The 13,738-nt window shown below is 35.2% G+C and overlaps 1 protein-coding gene across 1 annotated transcript in view; it reads left to right on the top strand.

Moving 5' to 3' along the window:
* The window catches only part of HUWE1 (HECT, UBA and WWE domain containing E3 ubiquitin protein ligase 1), a 1,068,888-nt gene that overhangs the window by 226,583 nt on the left and 828,567 nt on the right, over positions 1-13,738 (top strand). The window contains exons 18-19 of the mRNA XM_090396304.1: positions 5,271-5,461; positions 11,103-11,242. Of these exons, the coding sequence (XP_090252430.1) occupies positions 5,271-5,461; positions 11,103-11,242 (331 nt within the window). The remainder of the gene's footprint in view (positions 1-5,270; positions 5,462-11,102; positions 11,243-13,738) is intronic.

The raw sequence follows: 13,738 nt of genomic DNA, 5'->3' as shown, positions 1-13,738 counted from the left end.
TTGCATAACTGAAAAAAATTACATCGACTGATTAATCACTCTCGTAAAGCGGGAAATGGTATCATTTCACTCAATTGTGCTAACTGATTATCATGCATATCAAATTCGAGTTAAGTGGGGTTTTCCTGTAGAAAACAGAATTTGTGGTAGGTAGTCAGCTGAATAAATTTATATGGAATAAGAAAGGAATTAGTCAAAACACTAAATTAGCTATATACAAAACTGTGTTCAAACCAATTTTAACCATGCATCATTGAGTTGGGTTAGAAATATGATTTGATCAAAGACTGGAGACCATAAATCACTTGACAAAGATTAGGGGTGTGAACAGATGTCACCGATGGCAGTATCATATTAAAAATGAGAATATTAGGAAAGAAGTTGCCATTGTTAACTTTCAGTATTATGCTACTATAGCTTATCTTAAGTAGTAATGTCGCTTAACACGTTGACTGCCGTATGAATCAAATAAGATTCACACCACATTTTTTCAATGCGTTGCCTGAATGATATTTGATTCGCATAAAGATTTTTCTTTCAGGCCGAATCGTTCACCCGTGATTCATATCTAACTGAAATGCTTATGGGTAATGGAAACGTGGGGCCTGGTAAACAGGTTTATATAGTTAGCACAGTAGAATTTCAACAGGTGGCCTATTATAGAGGTTTTATTTTTACCTGATTTAGGCCATTTCCTAATGTTGAATAAAACAATAACAATGGTGCTAAATATTTATTTATAATATTATTATTGTTCCGGGAAACTCCAAGGAGTCGACAGACTCATCGAGGGAGGCCCTAACATCATGTCAAGAACAACTATTCAACATTCACACAGTATCTATCATACCTTGCCTTGAACTCATTCACAGTCGTAGCACCCACAACAGACTCTGGAAGCTTATTCCACTCATTTACCACTCTCCAAGTAAAGAACCTAGCTCTAACACCCTTGTCAACCACGCTCTTGCCCAGCTTCCATGCATGGCCCCTAGTCCTCCCACCACCAGTCATATTTTCAAAAATATTTTCTGGATCAATCTTATAAAAACCCTTCAGTAATTTGAATGTCTCAATCATATCACCCCTCCTTCACCTATCGTCCAATTTCTGCAACCCACAAATCTTCATCCTATTCTCATAAGGTTCATTCCACAGACCTGCTATCATCTTGGTCACTCCTCTCTGGACCCTCTCCACTTCCTCCCCATCACGAAGAAACCCTGGTGCCCATAGCTGGGCACAGAAGTCCAGATGGGGACTTAACAAGGCTCGATACAGAGGAACAACAACTTGTTCGTCTCTGCATGTTAAAGTATTTTTCAGAAGCCAAGTGATTTGGTGAGCTGTTTTAGTTATATGTCATTATAAATGTGTCTTCGAAGGCAAGAAGCATAGGCTTTTACCTGAACGGATAGACCAATAAAACTTTTGCTTTTGTTATAGTGCATAATAGCTTCCGGCTTTTGCACTTCATTACCATTTATTTCTGTAAGGAATTTCATTTTGTTTGTGTGTTTTGTTGATAACATAAGCACTTCACGTTTATCGCACCATTTTATTACCACCACCCCTGTGTCACTTTCTTTACCAATTATTTCATCCCTTTTCAAATTTTTCTGGGTAACTTCCTGTGGAATTCTCTTTCGATTTTTTCTCAAAGTGTCTACAAGGTATGTTTGTCTATTCAAAAGTTTGTGCACTAATTCAATACTGGTATAATAATTATCTACAAATATTGGGTATCCATTGTCAAGTAGATTCTCACAAAATCCCATAACAATTGAAGGTGGAACACTATTAGTAGTATTGGTCTTTTCTGCGTTGTAGTATATCTTGAAATCATATGTATATCCATCTTCAATACACAATTTGAATAGTTTTATGCCAAATTTGTGTTGTTTATTCTTGATGTAGTGACGAAAGGCAAGACAACCTCGGAAAGGAATTAAAGTTTCATCTACGCAAATATTACTCGAAGGCGTCATTCTTTTCTGGAAATTTTTTCTTACATGATTTATGAGAGGTGTAATTTTATAAAGTCTTTCGGAAGTATTTCCACTCGTCTGTGAAGTGCCAGTTACTGAGAACAAGATCGAACCGATTCCTTGACATAACTTGTTTGATTTCTGTAGAATAGAGGATGTTATTCGACCAATAACACTCTAATTTTGGCATCTGCACTAAACCGAACCAAATTTGCAGACCCCAAAATATCTTCATTTCATTGGGATTTGTGTTTTTCCACTTTCTTATTCTTGCTTTTCGTAAAATTGTCTTACTGAGTTTTTGAAGAGCGTATCTGTTAGTTTCTTGCACCATTAGGTCCAGCAGTCCTTCATCAACAAACATAAAAAAGAAGTCTACAGGCTGTTTATCGTGCATTTCTTCAATAACATTTTGTTTTATTCCAAAATTATTATCCACAAACTGAAAATGTTTTAGACACCTGTAATTTCATTCCATTGTAGTCGGTTGAATTCACACTTCCAAGTATTTCATCTGAGGAAGAATCATTAGTCAAATGCAGATTTCTTTTAACATCAATTGTTTGTTCTACACAATGAGCAGCAGTAAACTGAGATGTACTAGGAAAAAACTTCAGTATTACTAGTTGTAGATACTTCTATTTTCTTTCTATCAATGAGAGAATCAGAATCTGAAGACACAGAACTAAGATCATTCCATTGTAACTTTCTGACAAATATTGGTATGGTTCGTCATCAGATAGAACTACATTTATCAAGGCTTCTAAAATGATGTTGTTCTTTTTTGTAGTCTCCCATATTAGGGAAATTTATAACAATATTTATCACTATAGCAAATTTATTCCACTAGACAAAACACTGAACGCATATAACTGTTCATACACATCATAGATATGCAAGTTTGACCTTGTGTGAAGTGCGAATCACGTGTGCTCTGCTTGGGCAAGTCAGTAAAAAAAATTCTTCTCAGGCCGCGCACATGTAATTTGCACTTAACAAATCTATTTAGCTGCATGAAATAGATAAAAAAAAATCATAAAATATGATTATTTTATGTTACTTTCAGCAAATTGTAAAACAAAAAGAAGTTGGCCCGGGGATCATAAAATTTTTTAACATTATGGCGGTCAACATGTTAAACAGAATGGGAGAGGAGAGATGAGCAAAAAAAAAAAAAAAGTGTTCTTTGCCTGGCTTTCAGGAAAAAGACTCAGAGGAAGACAAGGATGTAGGTGGATCGATACAGCCAAAAAGTGCCTTTTGTAACATCCTATGTACCCTCTTAGGATACTTGTGTTGTGTCGATATCTATGGAATTTATCGTTCTGTGTACCCATTATACCTTTCATATCAATTAGCCTTACTTTGCAGTCGTTCTATGTGTTTGCTTAGATTCTGGTCCTGTCTCCTTTTCGGGCATAAATGAATTTATATTTATAGCTGTGCCAGTCTGTGTCCTATTATAGACTAATATACTGCTCAGAGAGACAATACCAGTAATCCCACACACACACTAGTTCCTTCTATCAGTCGTGGCCAAATTTCTTTGAACGTTTCAACTCCTTCCCACCTTAGGTTCATACTTTTATGAGTGGTGAGTTGGCGCTCAATATCAGGCAAAACTCAATTTTAAGAGAGAATACATGTTTATTATCAACTTTATACACAACATACAATTATATCTAGATACACTTTCAATAAGTTAAATCACACATATCAATACTCAGTTAAAGAAAGTAGTTCATTCTAAGAACTGCACAGTGCATACATTAAACAGTTATCTAGCAAGTTGCTAACCATAGCTTTCAACAATACAATTCCCTTTTCCGTATTTCCCCTCTATTAATTGGGAATTATTAAGTTAATTTAACTTCAACCTAAGCTCTAACCATAACTCACATTATACATGTATATGATCCTAAATTCCTTCTACCAATTCGTCTAATTCAATTCGACAACTGGACATCAGGTTGCACCTTATTACATTAGTCACTTAGAGTTCTCTAATTAGTAATGTCCTGACATGAAACAATTTTCACATTAATCTTCTTCCTACAAACTGGTTCTGAGTTCTATAATAAAGTGTTACATTGCCCTCACTGAGTATGGAATAGGACTGGATCCTTCCTTGTGCTACGTGCAGCGTTAGATTTCTGCTGGATAGGTCTTCCCTCATACACACTATGGCTACTTCATTTCTGGAGATTATTCGAGGGACTTCTACGAGTTTACGGGCGCTTGCTAGGAAAGCATACTACTCGCGCTGGAATTCCGTCTGCTGTATTTTGAGTAGACCACTTAATTTTTCCTGCTGACACATACCTCTGCCTATTGCATGACCCGCATGATCGAGGAACCTCTCCTCGATTAGACGATCCAACAACCCAGAGTCCGTGAAAAAAGCCTTGTATGTCCCTACGCAATCGCTTATATTTCCCTTGCACAGCACCCCCCTTTTTTTTCCCTGGATCTCCTACATGGCGCTATGCCATTCTCGTTCTCATGATGATCTCAGCATTTTCGCTATGGCAGATTTCTCGGAACTGCTTGCGCATTTTGCCTTCTGTGTATCAAGCAACCTCGGGCTTTACGCCAGCAAGTATTAGTTAGACCTTTGGACCTACTCTTAGAAGTCGTCCAGTGGAATATTCTTATTTAAGCTAATTTTAACTGAATGATATAATACAAATGATTTCTCGTTCACTTAACAAAATTTTGAATAATATACCACTTTAATGCAATGCTATACCTCATTGCCCTTTACATTTTTATGTGGTTTTAACTAAATGCAAGCCTTTCCTTTCATTAAATTTTTAGTTAATCTGTTGAGCCATGAATGATTTGTTCATGTTCTGAATCAAAATTCATTTGGGGTGCAACACTTGTCAGGAATTTGAAGTTGGACAAAAATGCTATAAAGAAAATATCAGTCTATTATTATTTTGAATCATGACTTTTTTTTTATCTGATTCCATTAATGGTATTATACTGCTGCAATAGTTAAATTGTAATAATTTACTTCCCCTTTTGGATATTTGCATCAAAATACAAAGTCTATCAGCAACCTTATCTGTTTTTCCACTTTCCTTTGTTTTGTAGTTTGGAAAATCCTTGTTTTTCCTCTTTTAACATGGACTTGCTTATAGTTTTCTTAATAGTATCAATCTATGATAGATCTTAATCTTATGAAATGCATGCATGTGTGTATGGAGAGAGAGGTGTATGACTTGTTAGTTGAGTATTTTGTAATACATAATCTTGAAGGGTTTATTTTTTTAACAGATGGAAGTGGATATCTGCAGGATAGAACAGCCTTATGTGATAAAACCTCGTCATCGAGAGCCATCAGTTTCACTGTCGGACTATCCATCCTCTCCAGTTCCTGCACCCTTACCTGTTAATACTACTCAGGGGGATAATCAGATCCCAATGGAAGTAGATTTAGGACAAAGCATCACATCCCCTAGTTCCAAGTAATTATGTCATTCTACAAAATTATCATTCTGTACTGCAGTGTAACTATTTTTGTTTTTTTTTCCCACTCCTATTAAATATTTTTGTTGCAATGAATAGTTTGCTTTGAAATGAAATGCCATTTCATTTTTAGCACAAATGAAAAATGAGTAATATCAAAAAACTCAGAATAATATAGGGGTTATTCCTTAAAAACATTCTTCAAAATATGCTCATATATTGCAACATGTTTGCCAGAAATATATATGTATATTTGATGTACAGTTTACATTTGCATTAGAAGAGGAACAATTCATTGTAAATTGTTTGCTATGGTGAATTTCATTTAGAATAGCATTATGAAAAGAATAATATAGAAAATCACTTCAATGTTGCATGACTACATATCACCCTAGTTCTAACGATCCTACAACTATTCAGTTACATGACTAAAAACTCGTTGCGTTATCAATTCGGGTGAAGAAACCAAAAAGAAGCCGAAACCTACCATGGCTTCCTTTCTAGATTCTGTGGTTTCTCCAGAAATACAATCTAGGAAGGTAGCTATTATAGATTATACAATCTCTCCAAAATACATAAAATAAATGTTTGATTATGATCTGTCATCAGCTGCATAAGTTTACCTTATTATGAAAAACATCTATTACAGTTTACATCTTAAAGTAAAAATCTTAGGTTTTAGTTAAACTTTCTTTTTTGGAAATGTTGGAGATAACTTCTATGATTCTAACTTCTCTCTTTTCTAAGTTCTACAATAGACAGACTTCTCTCTTTAGCCTACAGTAGTATATAACACATTCCATGAAAATTTATTCTGTTCATTAAATTTAACAAAAATTTATACAGTTAAAATTGTAACAAAAGTATTCAGTTTTAATAAATAAATGAAAACCAATACCTTTTATTCCACAAAGGGTATCTTTAGTCCTAAGTAAAATTTTGAATATAGGTACAGTTTCAGTCTTCATTCTTCTAGCTTCCACTCATAGTTTCACAAAGATAATCTAGACTTTTCAGTGGAGTGAGAGAGAGATTATGGCAGGTACTTCCTGATTAGTCGAGTGGTTAGCATATCTGTTCCCCAACCAACAGGCTGCTGGTCCGAATACATCTGTGGGTATGGATATTTATGTTTTGTCTTTAAATTGAAAGATGAATTTCAGTGCCCTGCTTATTGGAAGCTTGAAGTGGTATACAAAAGTTCCATATTTGGTCTGTGGAGCAGGATTTTTAAATTATATAAAATAAATGAAAAAATATAAATATAATAAAATATAGAAAAAAATCCTTATCCCACTTTTAGTATGAATGTGCTATAGGTTTACAAATAAACCTTTCGTGGGTTGGAGCCACACTGTACAAGACATTTGCTGCCATTTGGTGTTCCTAAACCCTAATGTATCTGTTATTGTCTGACATGTGCATTATTATTTATTACAACAGTTATTCAATTTATTCAGGGAATCTTGCAGACTTGTATACTGGATTTATTTCCAAGTAGAACATCATCTGCATAAAGTAAACAGCTTAGATTAACATCTCCAATTTTGATATCAGATTTAATACCACTTTCCTTACAGACAATAAGTTCTGGGTTTTTTTTGAGACAGTGTTAAAAACCAGAGTTTTAAGTAGAAATCCTTACTTCTCTATTCCAGAGAGCAGCAGCATTAATTTGTTACCATCAGAGATTAGCTCTGCTAACACATTCCTGGATGTGTTACACTAAATTAGCTGTATGTGTTAGCTCTGCTAACACATACAGCTAATTTAGTGTTTTGACTAATTTCCCTCTTCATAAGAAAGATTCTGGTAATTGGACCACATCTTTATTAAGATAAATAACAATAAAAAACCAGCCCGACAAGTTTTGTAAGTCGTTTGACTTACATCTTCAGGGGTCAAAAGTAACTAAAAGTTTAAGCACAAGAAATATGAAATTACTCAAGATATTTCATTCTATGCAGTTGTGGCCGTCTAACTGTTCATTAAATTAAATATTCGAATGCAGATTCAGTGCAATGCTAAGTTTGAACAGTTATGGATGCTGTCACATTCTGTTCACGTTCACATGGTCCAAGGTCTGACTTGGGTATATTTCACAATATACATAGTATACCATACAACTTCCATCGGCCATAATGTACTCTGGCAAAAAAAAATTGTTATATAAGGAAATTTAAAGAAGCTGCAAACATGCTTAGAATTTCAGTGCAACAAAAACCAGGGCCTAATTCTACACTAAGTTTGGTCAGCGTTGATAAAAAAAAATATATATATATATATACCCAAGTCAGACCGTGGGCAATGTGACAGCATCCAGCATTGTTCAAATATAGCATTGCACTGAATCTGCATTCGGATATTTAATTTAATGAATAATTAGATGGCCACAACTGCATAGAATGAACTATTTTGAGTAATTTCTCATTTCTTGTGCTTAAACTTTTAGTTACCTTTGACCCCCGAAGATGTCAGTCAAACGACTTACAAAACTTGTCGGGTTTGTTTTCTATTATTATTTATCTTAAAAACATGTGGTCCAATTACTGGAATCTTTCTTATGAACTGCTAAACCACAGAAACCTATGCCTATAATTTCCCTCTTATTCCATATAAATTTATTCAGTTGACTTCCTATGATACTGCAGCGTTAATTTGTTGCCCAAATTTTGTGATTCTGTTGTCTATTTCCATATTTAATTCACTGTCTTCACTAAAAATTGTGCCTAAGTAGCTGAAATGTTATACTTGTTCTATAGGTTCTACATTCATGATGCTGTTGATATTTCCAGTGCTTCTGGCTATTTTCATACGATATCTATTACAACAGTTATTCTATTTATTCAGGGAATCTTTCAGACTTGTACTGGATTTTTTTTCCAAGGATAACCTCATCTGCATAAAGTAAACAGCTGAGATTAAGATCTTCAATTTTGATATCTGATTTAATACCACATTTTCCTTATAATGTGATCTATATAGAATAACAGGGGGGATAATTTACATCTTGTCTGACACCAGATTTAATATCAAGCCATCATCCTATAATTCCTTCAATTCTAACTGCTGACTTACAACTTGAATAAAGACAGTATTGCTTGACGTGATGTCCTATTGACACCATGCAACTGGAGTGTTTTGAATAGCTTCTCTCTTGGTACCTTGTCATAAGCCATTTCCAGATCTACAAAACTTAAATGGCAGATCTTTGTTATATTTCCATGATTTCTCAACTGTTTGTCGTAAAGTGAAGATCTGATCCTGACGTTTCTATTTAGCCTTAATCCAACTTGTTCTTCACTAAGCTTCCCTTTTACATTCCTTCTCAACTATCTCTCATGTATACTTGCATAAATCTTACCAGGAACACTGAGTAGAAAAATACCTCTGTAATTCTCACATTCAGTTTTATTTCTCTATTATATATGGGTACTATGAGAGCTCTACTCCAATCATCTGGAATTTGCAGCCTCTGTCTAGTTGCCTATAAATACTGATCTAGAGACGAACTGGGTATGATGGTCAAATATCCATTGGAATCAATATTTCACCCAGCAGATCCATTAGGCATTCCAGCTATGTGTGGGTCTGCACTAGCACTCCATACTTGAGTATGGAGGTATAGAAGTTTCATTTATCAATTTTTTATCAAGTAATTACTGATACATTTAGGGGCATCTTTCTCCAGTTTTTATGTCACCTTTATCATCTATAATTCCTATTACAGCACTCATTCCTCCATGTCTGAGCTTCAACAACCTTCAGAATATTTTGCCAGCTTGTTGATATTTATTTTCTATGGTCTTACCAAAGTTTTCCCATGACTTTTGTTTAACTACTTTTAAACAATGTTTAGCTTTCTTATATTTGTCTCTGTATTCTCTAAGAGCACAAGCTGACTTATTTGCATGGAACTTTTGATATGCTTTTTTTTCCTTCACTGGCTCTTTAATCTACTGTGTCTGCCATGGAGTTCTGATTTTTCTATCCTTGCAGACAACCTTACCTCTTCTTATTCTTTGCCTCTTCTCTCCATGTGAATTTGTGCACATTTTATGTTAAAACATTGTGTTAATAATAACCAGTCCATCTCCTGAGCAGAAATCCAACCGGTATTTGCCATTATTATTAGCTTTGCTCTTTTCTTCAAATTTTCCTAAAATATTTTTCAAGGTGTCATTTTTTTTCTCTAAAGCCTATAAAAATATCCTCCACTTCTGTCTTAGTAGAACCTTCTGTGAGACCAAACGCACAAATAAGTCTCATTCTCCAGTTCCCCATTCAAGAAGATTAGCCTTGGATTTAGTGTTAAATACTATGTGTACTCCTTTTCCTTGATTGTCGTTGTCTGAATATATCATTTTATATTTATTGCTCAGAAGGATCCTGTTTTTTTTTTTTTTCCTCCACTCACTCCCACTATATCGATCTGGTACTTATCCAGTTCCTTAGCTAGCCCCATTTCTTTGCCATTCAGGCTTCTCATGTTGATAGTACCCATTTTGAACTCTAATGTTGAGTTGGAGTATGTGTTAGGATTTGTTCCAGTAGCTGACTTTTTGCTGTTCGCCCTTGTTTACCCTGGCAATAACAATTGGGAACTTTTTAACTGGATGACGCCCCAGGTGGCGTGAAATTCCATCATGTTGTACCATCATTTTATATTGTGGTTTAAGCCAATAAGCATACAGTTTGTTCGGCTAAATCCCAAATTGCCAGCCCATCCTCTTTCATTCAGTGTCCAGGTACACACCCTGTTAGGTGTGTCTAATACACACCTAACAGGGTGTGTATTAGACATTAAGTTAGAAGCCCTGGTCGGTTATCCTCATTCCTTTTAAGGCTATGTGGAGGTTTCCTCTGATTTATATAGCTTTGACCTTTAAGCACCACTACAAAGGTATATAATACCACAATTACCGATGACCACAATGGACATATTTCCAGCAAAACGAAGGACCTCCACATTACCTGACAGATGTAAGGTAGTACCTCGACACCAATTTTCCAGGCAGATGGATTGGTAGAGGTGTGCCTGTAGCATGGCCACCATGTTCCCCTGACCCTATGTTAGATTTTTGCTTGGGGCGAATTGCAAAAGATTAAGTGTTTGCACTAATAATATCAGTCAATTTGGTTGAGCTATGTTCCATAATTACTGCTGCCATTGCTGAAATTATGCCAGATATTCTCTGCCGCGTGTGCCAGGAAATTGATTACAGATGGTATGTCTGTAGAATTACTGGAGGCAGTCACATCAAATTTTAACTGTCTATGTTGAAACTTTGTGTTACACTACATTTGCATGGTAATAAAAATTGTTCAACTATTGCTATTTATCTTCTGTTGTAATTCAAAATTGTATATATTGTTTCTTTGTGTAAAATTTTATATGAAATTTACACACAGATTGTAACACATGTGCCTTTAAATATTCTTTCGATCTTGTATTTCTTTAGTAATCAACTACTTTTTCTACACCAAATATCACTACTTTAGCGAGATTTCAGTATATCCACAAGTTATTCAAAATTTAACCCTGTGGTAGTTTGATAGCTCTTAATTAATAATTCAGTGTATTTCTCTTATTTTTTGAGATATACTTTTGTAGATTTTTTTAACATTTATCTTTTTCAGTGAAGAAGTACAGACGGAGAATATTGCACCATCGTTAGAAACAAATCAACAGGTAAATTATGGAGCATCAACATCCTCAGGAGTTAATCAAACTGAGCCTGATAAAGATGAACAAGAAGAAGAATCTGAACCTAGAAAGGGTAAATTGTTATCTCTCTAATGTACTTCTGATTATTTGTAATGCATACAAAAATTGCATATTGCTGCGAAAGGTTAGTTGGACAACTACGTGATGTTGTGATGGCAGGAAAAAACATCAGGAGATTGTCGGAGATCTTGTATTGATGTAGTTAACATTTATTTCACTCATCAGTTACTATTATTACTGATATAGTCCAATCCCCATGTCTCAGCTGATGCTTGAAACAGTATTGGAATTAGTGTGTGTGTGTGGGGGGGGTGGGGATGTCTTGTAAATGCAAATTTGTCAGGAAGCCAGAATTTTCTGTCAGTTGGCAGTCTGGTAAAGAAACATGCCTAGCAAACTGGCAGTGGATTATTTAATCTAAAAAGGAATCAAAGTTGGACTGACATAAATGAACTCAATTCTAAAGGAAATTGAGAATAGTTGCATTTGAATATACATTGATAGTTATGGGGTGCTTAAGTGTCAAAGCTATATAGGAGAGGAGACCTCTGCATAGCCTTCAACGGAATGCAGAGAACTGACCAGGGATTCTTACCTAATGTCCAATCATCACATTCTCATGGTGCACCCTGTTAGGACCTAGATACTGAATGGACGAGGATGGTCTGGCAGTTTGGATTTAGCCAACCAAATTGTATTCTTATTGGCTTAAACCAAAATATAAAATGATGATACAACATGCCAGAATTTCATGCCAGCTGGGGTGTTGCCAAGTTAAACAAGGTTCCATTGCTTTTACCAGGGAAACAGGCCGAACAATGAAAAGTCATCTACTGGAACAAATCCTAAAACACACAACTCAACATCACCAGAGTTCAAGATCAGTACTGTCAACATAAGAAGCCTGAATGGCAAAGAAATGGAACTAGCTGAGGAATTGAATAACTACCAGACAAAAAATGGTTGAGATCTTTCTGAGCAATAAATACAAAATTTTATATTCAGGCAATGATAGTCAAGGAAAAGGAGTAGCCATTGTATTCAACACTAAATATGAGACTAATCATTTTGAATGATAGCCGTCTCAAGTAGAGTGATGTGGGCAAATTTGAGAATGGGGAATGGACAGTGAGACTTATTTTTGTGCCTATGGTCCCACAGAAGGTTCTATTAGGGTAGAAGTGGAGGAATATTTTGAGGCTTTAGAGAAAACAACTGACACAACGAAAAAGGAAAAGTTAGTCGTTGTTGGGGATCTAAATAACAGAGTAGGAAATGACTGTCAGACATGCAAAAATATTTTGGGAAAATTTGGAGAAAAGAGCAAAGCTAATAATAATGGCAAATACCTGTTGGATTTCTGCTCAGGACATATACTAGTTATTACTAAGACAATGTTCCAGCATAAAAATGTGCACAAATTTACATGGAGAGAAGACACGAGAAATAAGAAAAGTCTCATTGACTATGTTATTGTTGATAGTGATTTTTCCTTCTGATGCAGGACACCAATGTACAGAGGATTTGAAACTGGAAGTGATCACCATTTAGTCTTGAGCAGGATAAAATTGAATTTCACATTGAAAAGAAGAACATGTAAGAAACTTTCAAGGAGAATAAAAGTTGAAGCTCTCACATGTGAACTGTATACTAAAATATCATCAAATTCCTGACATGTACCCTCAAGGGGTGTACAAGATATGATAGTACTACATGAAAAATTTACATAATTACTAACTTCCTATCTACAATTTTCCTCTAAATCATCAGTCTATTACTTGTCAAGACTCCAATATTATCAGATCTTATATTTCTATCGTCTAAGGCACATTGTACCGTATCAATCCACCTATATCTTGGTCTTCCCCTGGGTCGTTTTCCTGCCAATATGGCAGAGAACACTTGTTTTGCTAATCTTTCCTCACCGATTCTGTTTGTGACCAATACCACCTGAGATTAGCTCTGCTAACGCATTCCTGGATGTTGACAATGTCAAGTTCTTTTCTGATATCCTCGTTTTGAATATGATATTGCCATTGATGCCATCTGTTCACACCTCTAATCTTTCTTGGGACTCTCATATCTGTGGCCTCTAGTCTTTGGTCAAGTGTTAGTTCTGACCCAGCTCTCAGATCCATAAGTTAAAATTGGTTTGAACACAGTCTTGTATACAGCTAATTTCATGTTCTGACTAATTTCTCTCTTATTCCATATGAATTTATTCATTTGACTTCCTACCATACCAGCTTTGTTGATTCTATTGTCTATTTCCATATTTATATATACTAAAATATACAAATATTATTCAAGAAAAAATAAGAGTTTGAGAGCAGGAACCAAACTTTGGAGATTCAGTGGCAAGCCCTGAAGAAAACACTGATTGATTCAGCTAGAGAGGTATGTGGTGAGGTTGTCTGCAATGATAGAAAAATCAGAACTCCATGGTGGACGAGGCAGTGAAGGAAAAGAAGAAAGCATATCAAAAGTTCCAGGCAAATAAGTCAGCTTGTGCTCTTAGAGAATACAGAGACAAATCTAAGAAAGCTAA

This window comes from Typopeltis vanoorti, chromosome 1 (assembly GCF_054136105.1).
Source record: "Typopeltis vanoorti isolate ZY-2024b chromosome 1, IOZ_Tvanoo_1.0, whole genome shotgun sequence".
In the NCBI taxonomy this organism is placed as follows: domain Eukaryota; kingdom Metazoa; phylum Arthropoda; class Arachnida; order Uropygi; family Thelyphonidae; genus Typopeltis; species Typopeltis vanoorti.
The sequence above is the reverse complement of the archived record's forward strand: the minus strand, read 5'-3'. Positions and strand labels throughout refer to the sequence as shown.